Below are 21,982 nucleotides of genomic sequence, written 5' to 3'. Positions count from 1 at the left end.
CTCTTAAGTACAAGAATGCCCTATTTTCAGTAATCTAATAATTACTGAGGTACACGGTAAAAAAAAAGTAATTTCTTCGGAATTAATTTTGAAAGTTCAAACGTTGAGATGACTTAACTGATCAAATTCGTGTAAGAGTTGACAAATTGTCTTTTTGAGGGGAAAATGATTTAGAAAATATGATACTATTTACAGAACTGCATGTAACAGACTTTAGATTACAAGTACTAAAATAACAGAGGGTTGTAACTGGGGTTATATTGAGAGAGAAAAATTTTCGGGCTCATGGTTTCTTTTTCAAGAATCAACGCTTATCCATTATATCTATACTTCACCTACAAGACAGGAGTGGATTTTATGATAATGAGAGCACCAATTTACTAGAGCCGATTGGAAAGCTCAAATAACAGAACCGCAGAACAAACTGCCCAAAGCAAAGAAATTTTACTAGAACTAATAGTAGAAAGCTCTGATTTAACAGTCATTGCATTTACAGATGGCTCCTGTCAGGGAAACCACGGACCATGTGGAGCAGGAACAGTAACATATACTGAGAACCACCAAGGAAAAAGCTTAAAAAGACCAGTAGCTAGCAGAGGCTCTATACTTTTAGCTTTCCTTATGGTCTTGGAACCGGCAGTACTGCATTTACACACTTAGAGAACAGTTCACTGGAGTAAAGATACTGTCAGATAGCCAGACAGCTGTTGGCATCTTGACTCTCAACTGGAAGTCAACTAACTACATCGATACCATCACAGACATTAAGGCATTGGGACTCTCATGAGAGGCGGCATACAAACTACCCTATCTTGCATTTGGATCCCAGGCCATGCTAATAAAACAGGGAACGTTACGAGATAGCGGACCAGTTAGCAAAAGAGGCAGCAAAGGAGGCCTCAAGTCTAAATGACCAGTACAACGTCATAACAATGTCAGATGTGAAAAGTGCAGTCAAGATGTCAACAAAACAAAAAATGGCAAAGTAGATGGACCAAAAGTGAAACAGGGAGGCAACTTCATACATGTATCCCTATTCAAAGTAGGTAAGACCTACTCACTTGATTATCCGAACCCAGTTATAGGAAGAATCATGTCGGAATTTAGGACTGGCTACAATAAACTAAATAATAAAAAATACCTCCATCAGATAGGACAATCCCTCACTCCAAACTGCGAATGTGGCGAAGAATATAGCACAGAACACTTTCTACTCAACTGTACAAGATACCACCAGGAACGAGAAGAAATGAAGCCGGACAGCTGGAGATACATAACATCACAATAGATCTCCAGACACTACTTGCACCAACAAAAAAAGAGATACCAGATAACAGCAAATATATTAGGAGAATATTTAAAGAGTTCAGGGCAATTCTAAGAAACATTAAGCCCTGAAGAATTCCGATCCTGCGCCTGAAAAATGTAACCTAAATATACAATGTGAAACTGTCGAGAGCTACAGAACCAAGTAGAAACAAGAAAACACATAGAGACCAGTTGTGTCAAACTAAATTGACCTTTAATAGTATCAGGATTCAGGATCATTAGTCTAAGTACATATTTTTTTAAAATACAGATTAAAACTAAAATAAAATTATGCACTCCAAATTCAGTTTCAAATATTTTTGTATTCTTGTAAATATCTGAGACTACTATAAGTCTCAGTGAATAGTCACTCAGGCCATGTAGTCCACGCTGCAAAAACAGTAGTAGTCTTCAGATCAATGAAGCCAATGAAAGCCCCCAAAAAAGAATTGAATAAGTCAGACCATGAACTATTATGTCCATTCAGGTCCATTTATTTCTTGTTTAGTCAAAACTGCTTAGATATTTTACTTTAACTTTAGTAAAATCCACTTAAAAAAAATTCAAGTTTTATATTTTCAGTTATATTCGGGCCTTTCAGGTCTGCGTTTTGGTCTTTGGTGTAACTCCTCCGACCAGACCCAAATGATATCTGAAACAAATGTGTCCAAAAGCTTGACGATTATCGCCCTTGTTTTATTTGTGATGGCCGAAAATGCGTCAGGTAGAAAATAATTTAGGAGATTTAGAAATACTGCATCCTTATTTTCACATTGACTTAAAATTTAACTTTGAGTTATGCATTTTCCCGGTGAATCAACATTCATTAGCCACACTGGTTGCACTGTAGACGTGCGGACGTCACATTGACTAGTCCTAATAAATTAAGGTTCATCAAAGACATCATAACAAATGGACAAATAGGCCGTATTTTCACCTCTAAAACTACTCTATGTACAGACTTACCTGTGCTGTTTGGAAAATTTTAATGCCTAGCATCCACTAGATATATAAAAGTTAAATGCATTTTGTGATTAAGAATCTTTCTTGGTTTTTGATGGGCATTTTTTTTTCCTTTCTGCAGAAGCTGTAAAAATAAACAAACACCTGAATTACTTTGATACTGTCCACTCACTGACTCAGATAAACACTTTAACTCACCTGTAGTTGTGAAGATAACTCTTGTCCATGTCAATTAAGGACAATCAAAACAATACAAACCAGTTTTTTACCTGAGGGAACATCTCATAGTTGTACCACAACTTAGTTAATTTTCACACCTTTTGCATGAAGGAAAAAAATGCCCATCAAAATCCAAAAGAGATTTTATCTTTCTGAAACATAAAATGCATTTAACTTTATTATATCTAGTGGATGCCAGGCATTAAAACTTGTCCAACTTCACAGGTAAGTCTGTACTCAGAGTAGTTTTTGGCATGAAAATAAAGCCATATTTGTCCGTTTGTTATGATGAACCTTAATCATGATGATGACTGATGATGCTATTTTTTTATCTGTTCATCAGTTCAAATAATAATTAAGCCTTGCTTGCCATGCCATTGAATGAGGCTAGCTGCGGAACCGTAGCTCTTTTAAAGTCCTTATTCAGGCAGGTTATTTTACAAATTTACAAGCCACCACAGTTTTTCCGCTTGTGATACAACTTCATGGAAATCCATACACCTATATATACTTTTCAAGTATCTTGAAACCAAATATTACAACAACGACACTAACAAGCTGATAACAAAATACAAACACAAAAAAAAAACTTTAATGTCTAGTCTGACAGCTACATGTAGAAAGGAAGACAAAGGATATTTTGTGAAATATTTTAAACAAGAAAATTAATTTTTAACAATTCATAACAATATAAATGACAAAAAACAAATATGATGGACCTTAACCAAAGGCAACCACTAAACTACAGGCTCCTGACTTGGGACATGCACTTAAATAATATAGTGACTGTATACACCTTATCGCTATTTGTCCGTCATTACTGGATATCACACAGGTTCCCGTAAAATTTTGACGTCATAAAACAAATAATCAGACGCCACAATGGAAAGGTGATTGTTGTATGCGTCAAAAGTTCAAGTGGCCGGGTCAGCCGGGATTAGCGATAAGGTGAATTGAAAACTATAGAATAATATAAAGTTGACTGAAGAATATGCATATACTTTTTTTCGATTTAAAAAAATATCTATAAATACGAAAAACTCAACAGAGGTACATATATGTGCAGGTAATTTTACTTGTAACTGTGCAGCATAAGTACTTGCGTGTACTACACGTACATACATGAACAAGTGTAATTGTAATTAAATCCAGGAATAAAACATACACATATATAATAGTATTGATCTGATTCAGAAGAAAATTGAAAAAAATTAGATCATGAGGTTTGTATATTGTGGATTTATTAATTTTTCTTGGGTACCAATTTACGAGGATTGAGAAAAACTTGCAAATTCGTATATATTTCATTTCATGAATTTGCCAAAGTCTGCATACAAACATATTGAAAATGTGTTATCTGTTGAACATTTAAATTCATGGTTAACCTGTACCCAAGAAATTCTTGAAAATTGTTACAGAACGAATAGTAATGAATCCACAATAATAGATGTTTTTTTTTTTCATTTAAAGTACATTTTGTACATTTAATAAGCCCACTAAAAGAGCCTCTGAAAACAATAAGCTGCTCACATAGTTTTATATTTCTCCCATTCACAGAATCTTCATCTTTAAAAAAAAAGCTAGTGTTTCAAATTTCCCAGTTTACCATTAATCAGGGGCTGTCGATGTCAAAAGTTCTCCACAGAACGCAGAGAAGAGGAAGTTTGAAGAGAAAGGTGATGGCGAGCCAGTGGAAAAGAAGAAAATTACCATGAGTTTTGGGGCACCAGTTGAAAAAAAGAAAATAACCATGAGTTTTGGCATAAAGAAAAAGACAGATTTGTCAGCCAACAGCAAAGACACAACACAACTGATAAAGGCGACACCTGTCAAAATATCACTTTCAACTCAGGTATTTGACATAATTGTCTAAAGGAAAAAGGGTCAACATTGATGAGACAGCAAAAAGGCAACACAAAAACATATCATCTTTAACACTGTTTAAATTCAATTTACATAAAAAAAAAGTAAAATAGTAGGGTGAAAAAGTTTATCAATAAAAAGAAGTTATAAGGAATATATAGATAGAAGATGTGGTATGAGTGCCAAGTGACAACTCTTCATCCAAGTCAAAATTTATGAAAGTAAACCGTTATAGGTCAAAGTACTGTCTTCAGCACGGAGCCTTGACTCTTTGGACCAAACAGTAAGTTATAAAAGGCCCCAAAAATGACTAGTGTAAAACCATACAAACAGGAAAACCAACATTATAATCTATATACAGAGACATATATAGGACAGGTGCAAACAAATGCAGCAGGTTTAAATGTTTTAATAGGTACCAACCTTCATCCTTATCTGAAATAATAGTGTAACATCACAACATAGAAAGACGCGCTATAAAATATATATTGAAATGACTTGACATAATCAAAAAACATATTAACACAAGTGAACATACACTGAACAAATAAATTGGATCTATGATACAATGTAAATACAAAATCAATAAAATGAGGGGTGAATAAATAAAGGCAACAGTAGTATACCACTGTAAGATGTTGAACAATTTTATAAAAACAACAATGACCTTGAACCAAATTATATATATTTACATACAAATGTACTGTCTTTCTTTAAAATATAACTGTAAAGTCTGCCAAAATTGATTTTTTAAAAATTATTCATAAATAAATTTTGCAACATTAATTATGATGATACTTTGCTGCTATTATAATATTAATGGACAAAACAATATTTTCTTCAGAAAAAGACTGAGCCTATTCCAGTTAAACCGCAGACAGCTGCTATTGCCAAAGCTTTTAATCAGGATGAGGTATGATTAAAGTAATTTCAGAAAAATGACAAAATAACAATAAAACACAAAACAGACGATTGTTTACATATGAAATGTTAAAATAAAAAAATAAAAGACATGAGAAAACAAATACAAAAAACTTTTATTTTCGACTCTCCCTTAACACCATTTGCGAGTATGGTCTTGAGAAACAATGATAGTTTGTCAGAAGGGGATGATAAATGGCTGACCTGTGTTAAGACTCTCAACTTAAGAGAGAGCAATATCTCTTGCACGTAAGAGACACCCTTGTAGAATTTGAAAAAGAGCAGGCTAATGCCTCTACAAGGCAGCACTCACACCCGCAAAGTGGAAAAGGATTAATGTAAGTTGTAATAACTTGTTTCCTAATCCACTATAAATAAATATGTTTAAACTAAATACAAAAAGACACTACAATCATTTACACAAAAGCATTCATGCCAAAGGCAAACTTAAAAAAGCTGTGACAAAAAACAAGGAGATCTGTTATTATCTTATGTTTGAGATTATGCATGGACATATTCAAATATTATAAAAGCATGCAATGGAAATATTTACAGAATGAATGAAATAAGTTTTGAATGGATAGTAAAACTTAAAAAAAAAATTGTTGGTTTGTTAATTAAGGTAGAATATTAGGATTTAATTAATAAAAAAACCATTTTTAAAATATTGTGACTTAGAATAAGATATATACAGAGATAGAATATTATATTTGAATATAAGAAATGATGACCCAGTCACATTGAGTGAGTATCTTATGGAATATGTTGTTAATATAATCATGTCCACATGGGGACATTACATTTTGTTGAGTTGATGATGTAGATTTTACAAAATATTATACTTTTTTTATTATTTGTAGAGTGATGAGGAAGAAGAAATGCCATTTGAAGCCAAAATGAGAATGAAAAATATTGGCAGGTTTGTTGCTATTTTGTAAAAATTAACAGAGGAAAGATACCCTTAAGTAAACATACAATATATACTAAATATTGTTTTGCGTTGCAACACTTAACACATTCTTTATTGTGTGAGGGTAGCAATGCCCTTAACTATCAGGCGACAAACGGTCATATTAGGCTACCTTTATAGTCAAATTGGTTGAAATTTTACAATGATTCATCAAAGTATCCTTATCTGGATTCGTCAGAGGTCTCAATAACATTATATGGTGAACAAATTTAATGTGATTCGTCAAAACTAATGTATATTTTTATCATCTAAAAGAATGTGTACATTTTATTGTCAAGCACCAAAAATTAATTTTTATGTCATTTGGCAAGAATTTTAACCATTATTCGCCATGAAGGTACACCCATTACAACCCTTTTATGTGCCTCCTCTAACATCAAATCCGGTATCATCCCCCTGAATGAAGCATCTAAAACCTTTCTAAGTGAATCATATAATGATTTTGTTTTTCATCATAACCATCAACCATAAATTGCATACATTTCTACCTTCCATCAAAAACAGATCTAAGTTCGATTTCCACAATTGCTGCTATAACCATTTTCACTATGGATTTAGAACAACTTGATTGTTGAGGACTTTTCATTTAAGTACCGGTACTTTCTAGACCATTTGACAAATCATGCATTTTTCTTTGTTTCATTTTCTTTGTAATCTTTTGTTTTGTTTTCCAGAGAAACACCTTCATTTAAGTATTTTCTAGACCATTTTGCAAATCATGCATTTTTCTTTGTTTCATTTTATTTATTATCTTTTGTTTTGTTTTTACAGAGAAACACCAACAGCTGCTGGACCTAATTCATTTGGTAAGGGAAGATTAGGATTTGTAGACAGGAACAAAGCCATAGAAAGAGATATTCAAAAACAATTAGAAGACTTAGGAGAAACATGATTTATCTCTTTTACATGAACAAATCTTATGCATTTGTGTTTTCGCTTGCTAAAGTTTTTCAATACATGTGTAAGTGATACTTTTTTTAAAGATTAAGTAGAACATCGTTGGGATTAAGTTTTTGATACTTGAAACTTTTTGAGTAGTGCGGAGAGATACGTTTCTTTTGGGTCATTGTAAAATGTATTCACAGACTAAACATCTTTTCTGACTTTTCAAACATGCATCCAATAGGCAATACAATGAAAATGGCCCATTCTTCTAAGGGATTTTTCATCATAAAATGCATGAGATCCTGGAAAGAAAAGATGAATTTGCAACTATCATTACTATGGGTTAGTCTTAAATAATTATAGTTTTCATAACAAGTGAGTTTATTTTACTATTTTAATTACATTACAAGAGACGAGTTGATTGCAAGCAATATCCAATTCTAATGAGTTGTTAAACCTTTTTCTCTAATGGTAAATGTTCTCTTTGTGTCAAATTGAAAGTCTTTGACCTGTTGGTACAATCTTTTGCACATAATAGGATGACGTCATATGTCCTGTTCTGACATAAACATTTCAAACATTTTACAAAAACTTCAGAATGTAAACAAATTTGACAAAAAAGGATTTTTATGTGAATATCGTGTGTGTTTTGTTTATTTTTTAAATAAATAACATATCTCTGTTGCCATTGAAGAAATGTACATCTATTTGACAATTATAAGTCATGAATGACCCAATGAATAGCCAATGATAAAGTCACAATATCGTTTCATGATGCTGAATAACCTAATCAAATTGTTTTTTTTTTTTTTTTGTAATTTGGCTTCGTGCAAGAGATGAAAGAGGCCACAACAAGAATAAGAATAAGTTCTACAGGTCAAAAATTGCTTCTATGGGTTATTATTCTAGTTTTCAAAGTGCCATTTCCATGGTTTCCATTGATGTTTTAAATGGATTACGATGCAGTTTTGAAAGAAAAAAATAATCATGGTCTTTTATTATTACGGAGTTTGAATAACATTTTTTATTATTATATAATTAGAATTATGTAGTTTAAGGTATAATTTGAGAATGTCAATGAGGGCTCAGTAAACAATAAATGATGCAATGCAAGTGTGCTTCAGTTTAGAACTTTGGCATTTGATTTAGTTGTATTTGAATTCAATTGTATGACATTGATCATATTGTGTAGAATTAATGTAAGGTTTTTGTTTAGTCTAATATTTACAAGTATTTTGAAAGACGCTTAAGGACATACGATACAGTTACAGGAAAGGTAATGATGTTGCTAACGTAAAATGTTATTTTCGCGACGTCAAACTATGACATATGGGGAAAAGATGCATTATTCGACTGATTTTTATCATTCAAACTGATTTAATTTGAAAACGAGTGCATGGACCCCTATTTTTTAAAACAGCAATTTGTTTCATTTTGCAAGGAGATTATGTGACCCAAATTTTATAAAACTGTAAATAGCGCAATTTTTTTAATTTTGATAAACATGCAGCAAAAAATGATGTTTTTTCCTCTATTCATGAACATTTGATAAATATAGAGTTATTTCGGAATAAAAATTACATAATTTTCAATGATACTTATAAAATACAGAAATTACCGATTATTTAACAAAAAACAATTTGTGTTTATCTTTTAAAGCAAAAAAGTTACGTCGTTCTTTTGAAAAAGAAAATACGGACACAAATCTGAATTTTGAGCAAATATACAAAATTTCGACCTCATTTTACTCAAAAAGTAGCACATGAAGGTATATTTTTTATGACATATTTGATTTAATCAGGTAAAAAATAGCCTATATGCAAATTTTCATCAACTTGTAAATACAGGTTCAAAACTGTATCGTATGCCCTTAAATGCTGTTAAACACTTGTGGTAGTTTTAAATACAGTTGTCATATATGATTAATAATGAAATCCTCTACTGCTTGTTACTGGGATGATTATTTTTACTATGTAAATTCTCCCACGCTGTTTTTACATTATCTATCTGAAGAACTAAAAGTTCTACAATTTATGTACAATATAGTTTATTGTATGCAAAATGTTTCATAAATTTATTTAATCAAGTGTGATTTTTGTCGAGCCTGCAACTTTTGTTGCAGAAAGCTCGACATAGGGATAGTGATCCGGCGGCGGCGGCGGCGGTGTTAGTTCACTTCTTAAAAGCTTTATATTTCAGAAGGTGGAAGACCTGGATGCTTCATACTTTGTATATAGATGCTTCATGTTATGAAGTTTCCGTCAGTCACATGTCCAATGTCCTTGACCTCATTTTCATGGTTCAGTGACCACTTGAAAAAAAAGTTCAAATTTTTTGTAATGTTGAATTCTCTCTTATTATAAGTAATAGGATAACTATATTTGGTATGTGCGTACCTTGCAAGGTCCTCATGTCTGTCAGACAGTTTTCACTTGACCTCGACCTCATTTCATGGATCAGTGATCAAGGTTAAGTTTTGGTGGTCAAGTCCATATCTCAGATACTATAAGCAATAGGGCTAGTATATTCGGTGTATGGAAGGACTGTAAGGTGTACATGTCCAACTGGCAGGTGTCATCTGACCTTGACCTCATTTTCATGGTTCAGTGGTTATAGTTAAATTTTTGTGTTTTGGTCTGTTTTTCTCATACTATATGCAATAGGTCTACTATATTTGTTGTATGGAATGATGGTAAGGTGTTCATGTCTAGCGGGCAGATGTCATCTGACCTTGACCTCATTTTCATGGTTCAGTGGTCAAAGTTAAGTTTTTGAGTTTTGGTCTTTTTATCTAATACTGTATGCCATAGGTCAACTATATTTGGTGTATGGAAATATTTTATGATCTTTATGTCAGTCGCGCAGGTTTTATTTGACGGTGACCTCATTTTCACGGTTCATTGCACAGTGTTAAGTTTTTGTGTTTTGGTCTATTTTTCTTAAACTATAAGTAATGGGTCAACTATATATGTTGTATAGAAGCATTGTTAGCTGTACATGTCTGCCTGGCATGGTTCATCTGACCTTGACCTCATTTTCAAGGTTCATTGGTCTTTGTTTAGTTATCTTGGTTAATGTTAAGTTTATGAGACAGTTGTAATAAAACTAAGCTTTATACTTAGGACTATCAACATAATATCAATGATTAGTATAGAAGGCGAGACATTTCAGCGTGTGCACTCTTGTCTTTTATATGTAACATATAAAAATTGAAAACAGATGTGACACAAAGCTGTTTAAATTTTAGACATCACAATAATTTAATGATGAAAAATAATAACAAATGTGGTCTTACCGCACAATGCATTGATTGTTTAGGTCAAGGTAGAATCTTTGGTTGGCGTGCTTGTTAGCTGAACTGTGAAGTAATTATAAGGTTAGGTATACTACCCTTTTTTCGGAGTAGTCTAGTCCTAGAGACAGATAGATTGGTTATCTGTCGGACTAGTCTACTCTTAAAGGAGGGTAGTTCACCTCACCTAATAATGACTTCACTGTTCAGCTAGCAAGCAAGCTAACCATTGATATTACCGTTACCTACACACTCAATGCATTCTGCTGTAAACTATGATGTAGAACAAAATTGGTATGAAAAGTTTATAATACATAAAAAGGTTGTTTGTAATTACCCATTGGCAACAAAAATACTGAAAACTTAACCATTTATCATTCTGTAAGTTTTGTTCCACTTTTGAACTGTTTACTTAAAACTGTTTTCCAAAATATGAACAAGAACAGAACAACAAAACTATTGCTTAAACTGAAATGTTGGCAATCAAAACAATACAAAACAAACTATCTAAGTTAAATACAATTTAATTTTATTAATTGTGACTTGGATGGAAAGTTGTCTCATTAGTACTCATAACACATCTTATTATATCTAATAAATTGATACAACTTTTGACACTTAATGCACATATCATTTTTAGTTCATTTGACACATTTAAATACTTATACTGTTGTGAGAAGTGAGTGAATTGACCATTTATTGAGTAAGATGAATATAACTTTAGACACGAGGCATGAATGACTAGGTTGGATAAAATATGGTTAAATGAATATATTATCTATAGATCTTAGAATTTGTTATTGGGGTTATTGGTTAAACTAAAAATAAAAATAGTTTAAGCTAATTCTTTTAATTGTATATTTACTCAAAAATATGTATTTATTTATGTATTATAAATTTTAATTGACAAGTATACAGGTTGAATATACATGTATCTTTAACAACAGCTGGTATTTCATATTGAAATAAAACAATAATACATTCATCTATCTCCTGGATATTCTTTGCCTCATTTAATATTAGTATTAGTATTTTTAGGACTGTAGTCGCCTAAAAAATAACATGTAAAAATTAGCCTATACTTGATTTCAACAAATCTAATTTCCCTATCTAAATTTCCCTATATTAACTGTTGATATAGATATCTTAGGTCTTCATGATATAAACTTTATATATGTACAAAACAACTAGTTCATATTTTAGGGAATTAGATATACACAACACACCTTCATTTTAACATTTTGTATTTTTATCATAACAAAACTTTGTAAGTTACTTTGACTTAATATTTGATTTCAATCATGAAGAATTTACTGTAGTTGTCATGTAAAGGCAATATTTTATACATGTATGAATGAAATTGAAAAAAAAGTAATTATTGTAATTTTTTAAATCCAAATCTTGCAAATTGTTGTTGTTTTAATAATAATAAATTAATAATATCTTTGAATCAGTTATGTTTGTTTCTACTTTTGTGAAATGTTATAAAATTCTGTTTCTAGAAGTAGGAATCTTATATTCTATTTGTAACAATAACATTCTTTTGAGTGAGAGCAACTGCAAAGTAGAAAAAGTAACTCCACCTGTAAAAAGAGAAAAATGATAATTATTTTCATCAATTTGAATCATGTCAATTTGGGTAAAAGAGTGTAGAACAAGAACAAACAAACGTTTGCCATACTAGTATTGTATTTTTACCTAATACTGTGAATTAGGTCTGAAACTTTGAAAATCTTATTAAGGATCATCTGTCACAAAGAAAATTATAGAAATCCCTTGAAAGCCTAGACCTGATATCAATGGTTGACACTACCAGGTATCTGTCACAGAGCAAAGACTTGTACTAAAAACAACAGGTATAAAACATCTCATAGAAAAACTGATTGATTTGTGGTGCAAAAGCTGGGCAAATTAAATGACAGAATGTCATGGCTATAGCGGCAATAAATAGTAAGGAGTGTGATTTTGCATTTTGGCCCCTGTGGATGGTTTTAATATGAAAGCTTTTGTGCAAAAAAAAATATTTTAGACAACTGCCAAATAATTTAGCCTTTTAAGTTGGTTTATAAGAACACACAAATTATTTTTACATGTCTTAAGGGCTATTTTCTTTTTGACTGTCTATATTTTCATAGCTAGACTGACCATATTTCCAGAAATAAATGTAATGTTAACACCTTTTTTCAACACTTCCAAAATTTTACAAAAACATGTGATGAAAGACATGACTTTTATTTGTTTGATTGATGGATATATGTAAACTGTTTTAGAAGAGGAATAACTCCGAAAGGATTGAAATTATATATCTGGCCAAATGTTTCGGAAATATGTGTCATTTACACCCCCTTTTCCCAATATATTAGAGCAAATAAATGCAGATTGCTGCCATGGAAAAAAAAAGAAATCATATTTTACCATTTTAACTACTGGATATCAAATCTATGGAAGATACTGATTACATACATATGCACATATATGACACAAACAGTAAGCTTAATTTGCAAGACAGAACGGAAAATGGGATGGTTAAATTTACGATAGTAAATAAATTTTATTAATTGTTTTCCTTACTATATATTGCTACCTAAAGTAAATCTGGCTCGGTACTTGCACCTTTACATCTGATGAAAAAAGGAGGAAAAAAGCACTCACAAGTTGGGGTACACACAGTACCAGGAAAAGCATACAAGGGAACAAAGAAATCACATATTCAAAGCATACCCAAACTCAACCATTCTTAGGGATACCACTATACTCATTTCTATTCTTAAGAACAGTACAAATTTTGAATACACTACATACACGGCGAAATAAGAAATTAAACAAATCTGCATTAAACATCAACCAGAAAGACCATTACATGAAAAGAGACAAGTGCACAAAACACAACATAGAAATCTAAAGACCTGCGATCAAAATCATGCGTTATTGCAATAATAACTAGATAAAGGGATTTCTGTTTAAGAAAACGTATTTTAAATTATCAAGGTAGCAACACCATGGTCCTTTCACGTATTGTGACTTGAATTGTCTCATTGGCTCTCATACCACATCTTCTTGTATCTTATAAAATCAAACGGAAACAAACAGATAAAACTTCACAATAAACTCATCATAGATACCAGGATTAAATTTTGTATTTACTCCAAACGCCCGTTTCGATTACAAAAGACTCATCAGTGACGCTCGAATCCAAAAAAGTTAAATAGGCCAAATAAAGAACGAAGTTAAAGAGCATTGAAGACCAATATTCCTAAAAGTTTTACAAAATACAGCTAATGTAATCTATTCCTGTGGTAAAACACTGAACCGAAAACTAAAATTTTATTTAAGAAACAAAATCAAACAAAAAGTTGTCTTGGAACGTTGCAACCGTAGATGAAGACATAATGACTGGATCAGCATGCAAACTGGGAGATAAATATACATCACTAATTTTGAAGATGCTGCTGCTCCTGCTTGAGTGTTAGTACTTATATAATTGAAATCATAATCTTTTATCAACGTTCTGTTTTATTTAACTTATTGGTGTAAGTCGGGACATGAAGTAGACCTAACTAGCTGTGGTATCCTTTATTATAATGATTAATGATTTGTTTTGTTCAACGTCACCTTCAAACTTCTTGCCTATATATTTGATGGCAATTTTTTAGTGGTGAATGAAACAAAATACATTGTAAGAACTAATTTCTACTGATTTATTTCAAGTTGAATGGAAAAAACTATTTAGTGATCGATAGCACCTCATATTAAAAGCGGGATAATGTGTTATAGGACAATGCTGAAATCTGACTCATCAAATTCAATATGACCAAATAATCTATAAATGATCCTTCGAATGCACCTTCATTGGAGGAGACTTTTCAACTGCATTTGTACTTGTATGACGGGAAACAAACGTGGAGCAGTATCTGCTTTTTCTTTCCAGAGCATCTGGAATTGTAGTGGTTCGATCATGCTGTTCATTCTTCGTTTTTTGTGTTTGTTTTGTGGACATGTATTTTCGTCCTTTCTTGTTTTTTTTGTCATTTCCCTCTGACATGAGCTATGCATGTCCGTTTGGTATCTTTTGTGTTAAAAGAGTACATAAATAATACGGTCAACAATTTTAAATTTGACAATTAAAATTTAGTATTTTTAATTTTCTGTAGTTAAACTATTGTGAGCATTGCCTTCGAAGTCAAAATTAAATATTTATCATTTCTTGAACTCTACACTTTTTACTTAAAAATATATCACGATGTTATTTCGTGTTATTATGATTAACAATTTGCGTCGCAACTTATTTTAAACTTTTTATATAATATGTTTACAACTATTTAAGATTGTCTTATTGGATTGTCATATCTTGAAGGACATCGAAAAGTTACCAAAGCTTCAATGAACATCTCAGACAGATTTTAACCGATAAGTCTATAAAATCACACGAAGAAGCTATATGCTTATGATCAATGAAATCCATATTGAAACGTAGTTTGTAAAATATGATGTTAGGTAATCCTCGCCAAATAAAAGGCAATGGTAATGTACTTTAATACGTTGCTAATATTTTCTTACAGTAATTTACGAGTCAGATTGTTTTTGTATAAAGTTGGGAAAGAAAAGCATAAAATTTTAAATTAAACTAAAAGGGAAACGACGTTTATTTAAGATTTCTGTATTTAAGTGATACTACGTTTTACTCATATGTCGAGGGCTATGTAAACTTAAGCAAATTTGTTTTCACAGTAAAGAAGCAAAACACATTAATTGGCAAGTTCTCATTGTGATAGATAAAAATTATGTATAAAAACCATTAGCCTATTTGGTAGAAACCGCAAGAATGATTGGGGTATAAACAATTGGTTAATCGAGTGACAAAGTAGTTCGCTCGTTTGCCTTTGCGGGATGTCACATACACAGTCACATCCGGTCAGAATTGGACTAATGTTTGGCCTTTTTTCTGTGTTTTTGGGTAAAAAAATCATATTTTATATAGTTGGAAGATAGACATTGGATTTTCCATTTTGAATATATGAGAATGACAGCTATAATGATATATGTTATCCAGTACAACTTGCAACCACTATCAATATATATATTAATTCGTCTGCCTGTCAAAAAGCATGTACTCAATTTTTCTAATGATTTCCAGTTAATCGTGTTATTTAAAAGTTTGTTCAACACAACCAGAATTGATTACTTTCTTTCTGCATCAAAAATTCATATCGACTATTCAGAATGTATCATTCTGTTCTTTTACAATATAAATAATGAATATCAAAGGCAATCCATCGTGTATTTCCGTTTTTTGTTTGTTGTATTGGGTTCCTGTAGCAAAAAGATCAGCAACCATAAAGTAATAAAAAATGTGTGTTTTACCAATTTAGATCTGAGTTATGCAACTTTGTCCGACGAATATCACTATAAACGATTTTCGTAAGCCTCAACATACATTTATTTATTTAACTTATAATAGTGATTGAATATACATGATACAATTATTCCCAAAAGTGCCTGTGTTTGCGAATTGCATATAGGGAAACTAAAAATTCAAACCAAACACACGCACATTGGTTAAGTCAGTAAGTGATGGGTACAATTTTTTATTTGAATGTCAAAAATACGTCAGGGTACATGTGTATATTACAGATGTCAAGTTGGTTCAATATTCAACATTCAACATTCAACATTCAAATTTTTTTTTTTTTTTTCTTGTATCCATTTTCAACATTCAACATTCGTTTTCAACATTCGATTTTCAACTTTCAACATTCGATTTCAACATTCAACATTCGTTTGCAACATTCAACATTCGTTTTCAACATTCAACATTCGTTTTCAACATTCAACATTCGTTTTCAACATTCAACATTCGTTTTCAACATTCGATTTTCAACTTTCAACATTCGTTTTCAACATTCAACATTCGTTTTCAACATTCAACCTTCGTTTTCAACATTCGCTTTTCAACTTTCAACATTCGTTTTCAACATTTAACATTGGTTTTCAACATTCAACATTCGTTTTCAACATTCAATATTCGTTTTCAACATTCAACATTCGTTTTCAAAATTCAACATCCGTTTTCAACATTCGATTTTCAACTTTCAACATTCGATTTTCAACTTTCAACATTCGTTTTCAACATTCAACATTCGTTTTCAACATTCGATTTTCAACTTTCAACATTCGTTTTTAACATTCAACATTCGTTTTCAACATTCGATTTTCAACTTTCAACATTCGTTTTTAACATTCAACATTCGTTTTTCAACATTCAACATTCGTTTTCAACATTCGATTTTCAACTTTCAACATTCGTTTTCAACATTCAACATTCGTTTTCAACATTCAACATTCGTTTTCAACATGCTATTTTCAACTTTCAACATTAGTTTTCAACATTCAACATTCGTTTTCGACATTCGTTTTCAACATTCGATTTTCAACTTTCATTATTCGTTTTCAACATTCAACATTCGTTTTCCACATTCAACATTCGTTTTCAACATTCGATTTTCAACTTTCAACATTCGTTTTCAACATTCAACATTCGTTTTCAACATTCAACATTCGTTTTCAACATTCGATTTTCAACTTTCAAAATTCGTTTTCAACATTCAACTTTCAACATTCGTTTTCAACATTTAACATTCGTTTTCAACATTCAACATTCGTTTTCAACATTCGATTTTCACTTTTCAACATTCGTTTTCAACATTCAACATTCGTTTTCAACATTCGATTTTCAACTTTTAACATTCGTTTTCAACATTCAACATTCGTTTTCAACATTCGATTTTCAACTTTCAACATTCGTTTTCAACATTCAACATTCGTTTTCAACATTCAACATTCCTTTTTAACATTCAACATTCGTTTTCAACATTCGATTTTCAACTTTCAACATTCGTTTTCAACATTCAACATTCGTTTTCAAAATTCGATTTTCAACTTTCAACATTCGTTTTCAACATTCAACATTCGTTTTCAAAATTCGATTTTCAACTTTCAACATTCGTTTTCAACATTCAACATTCGTTTTTTACATTCAACATTCGTTTTAAACATTCGATTTCATCTTTCAACATTCGTTTTCAACATTCAACATTCGTTTTCAACATTCAATATTCGTTTTCAACATTCGATTTTCAATTTTCAACATTCGATTTCAACATTCAACATTCGTTTTCAACATTTGATTTTTTACTTTCAACATTCGTTTTTAACATTCAACATTCGTTTTCAACATTCGATTTTCAACTTTCAACATTCGTTTTCAACATTCAACATTCGTTTTCAACTTTCAACATTCGTTTTCAACATGTTTTCAACTTTCAACATTCGATTTCAACATTCAACATTCGTTTTTCAACATTCAACATTCGTTTTCAACATTCAACAATCGTTTTCAACATTCGATTTTCAACTTTCAACATTCGTTTTCAGCATTCAACATTCGTTTTCAACATTCGATTTCCAACTTTCAACATTCGTTTTCAACATGTTTTCAACTTTCAACATTCGTTTTCAACATTTAACATCCGTTTTCAACATTCAACATTCGTTTTCAACATTCGATTTTTAACTTTCAACATTTGTTTTCAACATTCAACCTTTGTTTTCAACATTCGATTTTCAACATTCAACATTCGTTTGCAATGTTCGATTTTCTACTTTCAACATTCGTTTTCAACATTTAACATCCGTTTTCAACATTCAACATTCGTTTTCAACATTCGATTTTCAACTTTCAACATTCGTTTTCAAAATTCAACATTCGTTTTCAACATTCGATTTTTAACTTTCAACATTTGTTTTCAACATTCAACCTTTGTTTTCAACATTCGATTTTCAACATTCAACATTCGTTTTCAACATTCGATTTTCAACTTTCAACATTCGTTTTAAACATTCAACATTCGTTTTCAACATTCGATTTTCAACTTTCAACAATTGTTTTCAACATTCAACATTCGTTTTCAACATTCAACATTCGTTTTCAACATTCGATTTTCAACTTTCAACATTCGTTTTCAACATTTAACATTCGTTTTCAACATTCGATTTTCAACTTTTAACATTCGTTTTCAACATTCAACATTCGTTTTCAACATTCAACATTCGATTTTCAACTTTCAACATTCGTTTTCAACAATCAACATTCGTTTTCAACATTCAACATTCGTTTGCAACATTCGATTTTCTACTTTCAACATTCGTTTTCAACATTTAACATCCGTTTTCAACATTCAACATTCGTTTTCAACATTCGATTTTCAACTTTCAACATTCGTTTTCAACATTCAACATTCGTTTTCAACATTCAACATTCGTTTTCAACATTCGATTTTTTACTTTCAACATTTGTTTTCAACATTCAACATTTGTTTTCAACATTCGACTTTCAACATTGAACATTCGTTTTCAACATTCGATTTTCAACTTTCAACATTCGTTTTCAACATTCAACATTCGTTTTCAATATTCGACATTCGTTTTCAACATTCAACATTCGTTTTCAACATTCGATTTTCAACTTTCAACATTCGTTTTCAACATTCAACATTCGTTTTCAACATTCGTTTTCAACATTCGTTTTCAACTTTCAATATTCGTTTTCAACATTCAACATTCGTTTTCAACATTCAACATTCGTTTTCAACATTCGGTTTTCATCTTTCAACATTCGTTTCAACATTCAACATTCGTTTTCAACATTCGGTTTTCAACTTTCAACATTCGTTTTTCCACATTCAACATTCGTTTTCCACATTCACCATTCGTTTTCAACATTCAACATTCGATTTTCAACTTTCAACATTCGTTTTCAATATTCAACATTCATTTTCAATATTCAACTTTCGTTTTCAACATTCAACATTCGTTTGCAATATTCAACATTCGTTTTCAACATTCAACAGTCGTTCAACATTCAATTTTCAACTTTCAACATTCGTTTTTCAACATTCAACATTCGTTTGCAACATTCAACATTGGTTTTCAACATTCAACATTGGTTTTCAATATTCAACATTCGTTTTCAACATTCGATTTTCAATTTTCAACATTCGATTTTCAATTTTCAACATTCGTTTTCAACATTGAACAGTCGTTTTCAACATTCGATTTTCAACTTTCAACATTCGTTTTCAACATTCAACATTCGTTTTCAATATTCAAAAATACCAATCTTCAGAATATTTGAAAGAAATCATAATCCTGTGATGATGCAATAAAATTGAGAAAAGAAAGGGGGAATGTGTCAAAGCAACAACAACCCGACCATAGAGCAGACAACAACCGAAGGCCACCAATGGGTCTTCAATGTAGCGAGAAACTCCCGTACCCGTAGGCATCCTTCAGCTGGCCCCTTAAAAAATATGTTTACTATGCAAACTTTCATGCTGCATGTGTATAAGCATCCTTGAAACTGAAGTAGAAGATAGCTTGACAAACTATGTATCCTAGCCCGGACTGACGATGGACAGACGGACGGACGCAACAGGGTAAATTAGTATGCCCCACAACATTTATGCAGGAGGGGAATAAAAAGGACAATTTATTCTTGCAGAAGCAAGTTATGATGTTTTAGATCTGAAACGTTTTCTTTTAAAGAAACGTGTAGTAGTCATGTATACTCGTGTATAACAGAGTAAAATGTAGAAAAATCGTCGAATTCGACCAAATAGTACAATGTAATAAGGTGTTGGTCAAATTTGTCTGGGATCCAATATAATATGTCGTTTTGATTGGGAAGCAAATTCGTCCGTTCATCAATTCGATTGCTTCTCGACAAATTCATGACCTCTTCGAGTTACTTCCTTCTTGAAACTTCCTAGAACTTTTTATATGACTGCAAACAACTATAGTCGAATATTGTTATTACGTCGTCGTCGTCGTCCGGACACTTGGTTTCCGGACAATATCTTTTGTTTAAATGAATGGGTCTCTTTGAAATTAAAACACAAGGTTTGCAACCACAAAAGGAAGGTTGTGGTCAATTTTAGGGGTTATAGTTCTAAAAGTTTAGGAATTAAGGCCCGAAAAGGGTCAAAATTAGCATTTTTCTAGTTTCCAGACAATAACTTGTGTGTTAGTGAATAGGTCTTTCTGAAATTGTACCACAAGGTTGCATATCACAAAGGGGAGGCTTGGATTAAGTTAAGGGGCCTAAAGGTTCAGAAATTAAGGGCTTAAAAGGGGCAAGAATCAAACAATTTGCCATTTTTCCAGACAATTATTTGTAAAGTGTATGGATCCCTCTAAAATTATAATACAAGGTATCCAAACACAAAGTGAAGGTTGGGAATGAATTTTGGGGGTAATTTCCGTTCAGGAATTAGGGGACAAAAAAGGAGCCAAAACAAGCATTTTTCTAGTTCCTAGACCATTACTTGAAGTCGAGTGTATGGATCTCTCTAAAATTGTACAGCAAGGTACCATGCAACAAAGGGGAAAACTGGCATTAAATGTGTGGGTTATTACTAAAATGGGGTTAGAATAAATGGGGGTAGGAGGGTGTGTATTTTTTTTCATAATTTATTTTTTCTTAATTTTTTCCATTTTTCCATTGATTTATATTTCTAACATGTATATGTATATTGAAGCAAAAAATACTGATATGACAGGAGATACACACCAAACATGATGTGTAAATTATTATATAAAGTATTGTGCAATAGCGGGAAATCTTTAATTGCATAGTATTGCGCTATCGGACAATATTGCTCATTAGCAAGAAATCTCAACTGCACAGTATTGCGCAATAGCAAGAAATCTTTAATTTCACAGTATTGTGCTATAATATTACATCAAAGCAAGATATCTTCATTTGCACAGTATTGCACAATAGCAGTAAATCTTCAATTGAAAATGAATACAAATATTTCAACCTATTTCTTTTTAAGATCTTTCACAACATTCATTTTGTGAAGGACTCTTATATTATGTCAAAAATTCACAATCCAAATGTCTTATCCTAAGTGCACATAACCACTAAAAAAGTACAAATCAAAAAGCGTAAATGTCCATAGACGGACAAACTTTATAGTCAGAAAGCAATATTTCTTCAACCAATTCAATTGATATACTTGAACTAGTTGAAGTATGATATCAATTAATAAGAACGGACATTAATGATTTCATATTGTTTTTCAAATTCATTTCAATGACTAAGTAAGTAGATTCCAAAAAAAAAAACTACTGTAAATTCAGTAGTTATTACGTGCATTTATTATTGCGATTTTGTCATTTTAGACTAAAATGCGATTTCATTTTTTTTGGGATATTGGAAAAAAATGCGAGTTACATTATTGCGATAATAACCCTATCGCATTTTTCGCAAAAATAAAAACATCGCAATAATTACTGAATTTACAGTACCTACAGTAGCGTAACTTTTTGAAAGAAAAAGTATATATGTATCTGTAATGCTTAATGTATCTCTCCTGGATATATGTATGCATGTGTACTCATTTGTTTTTAACCTAGAGTCAGAAACCTGTAATTCAGAGGTTGTCGATTGTTTATGTGTTACATAAAATTGAGAATGGCCAAGGCCGTAGCTAGGCATCTTA

At 31.4% G+C, this 21,982-nt stretch overlaps 1 protein-coding gene across 2 annotated transcripts; it reads left to right on the top strand.

Annotated features, from left to right (window-relative positions):
• The first annotated feature begins 1,936 nt into the window (after positions 1 to 1,936).
• On the top strand, positions 1,937 to 11,871 carry LOC143047655 (PEST proteolytic signal-containing nuclear protein-like). Of its 2 annotated transcripts, none has more exons than XM_076220841.1 (5): positions 1,937 to 2,032; positions 4,107 to 4,342; positions 5,198 to 5,266; positions 6,135 to 6,193; positions 7,016 to 11,871. In XM_076220841.1, the coding sequence occupies exons 1-5, from the start codon at positions 1,954 to 1,956 to the stop codon at positions 7,134 to 7,136; spliced, it is 564 nt and encodes a 187-aa protein (XP_076076956.1). In that variant the 5' UTR covers positions 1,937 to 1,953; the 3' UTR covers positions 7,137 to 11,871. The 2 variants fall into 2 exon arrangements, with proteins under 2 accessions (XP_076076956.1, XP_076076957.1); XM_076220842.1 differs by having other exon boundaries at positions 1,979 to 2,032; positions 4,048 to 4,342.
• The last annotated feature ends 10,111 nt before the right edge of the window (positions 11,872 to 21,982 follow it).

This window comes from Mytilus galloprovincialis, chromosome 10 (assembly GCF_965363235.1).
Source record: "Mytilus galloprovincialis chromosome 10, xbMytGall1.hap1.1, whole genome shotgun sequence".
In the NCBI taxonomy this organism is placed as follows: Eukaryota; Metazoa; Mollusca; class Bivalvia; order Mytilida; family Mytilidae; genus Mytilus; species Mytilus galloprovincialis.
Note: the sequence above shows the minus strand (reverse complement) of the source record. Positions and strands in the feature narration are given on the sequence as shown.

Bases quoted from the DNA above. Each gene is read 5' to 3' on its own strand.
- LOC143047655 (XM_076220841.1), top strand. From the start codon at position 1,954: ATGATATCTGAAACAAATGTGTCCAAAAGCTTGACGATTATCGCCCTT. The intron at 5,267-6,134 runs GTATGATTAAAG...TATTATTTGTAG, and splicing joins AAGCTTTTAATCAGGATGAG to AGTGATGAGGAAGAAGAAAT. The intron at 6,194-7,015 runs GTTTGTTGCTAT...TTGTTTTTACAG, and splicing joins AGAATGAAAAATATTGGCAG to AGAAACACCAACAGCTGCTG.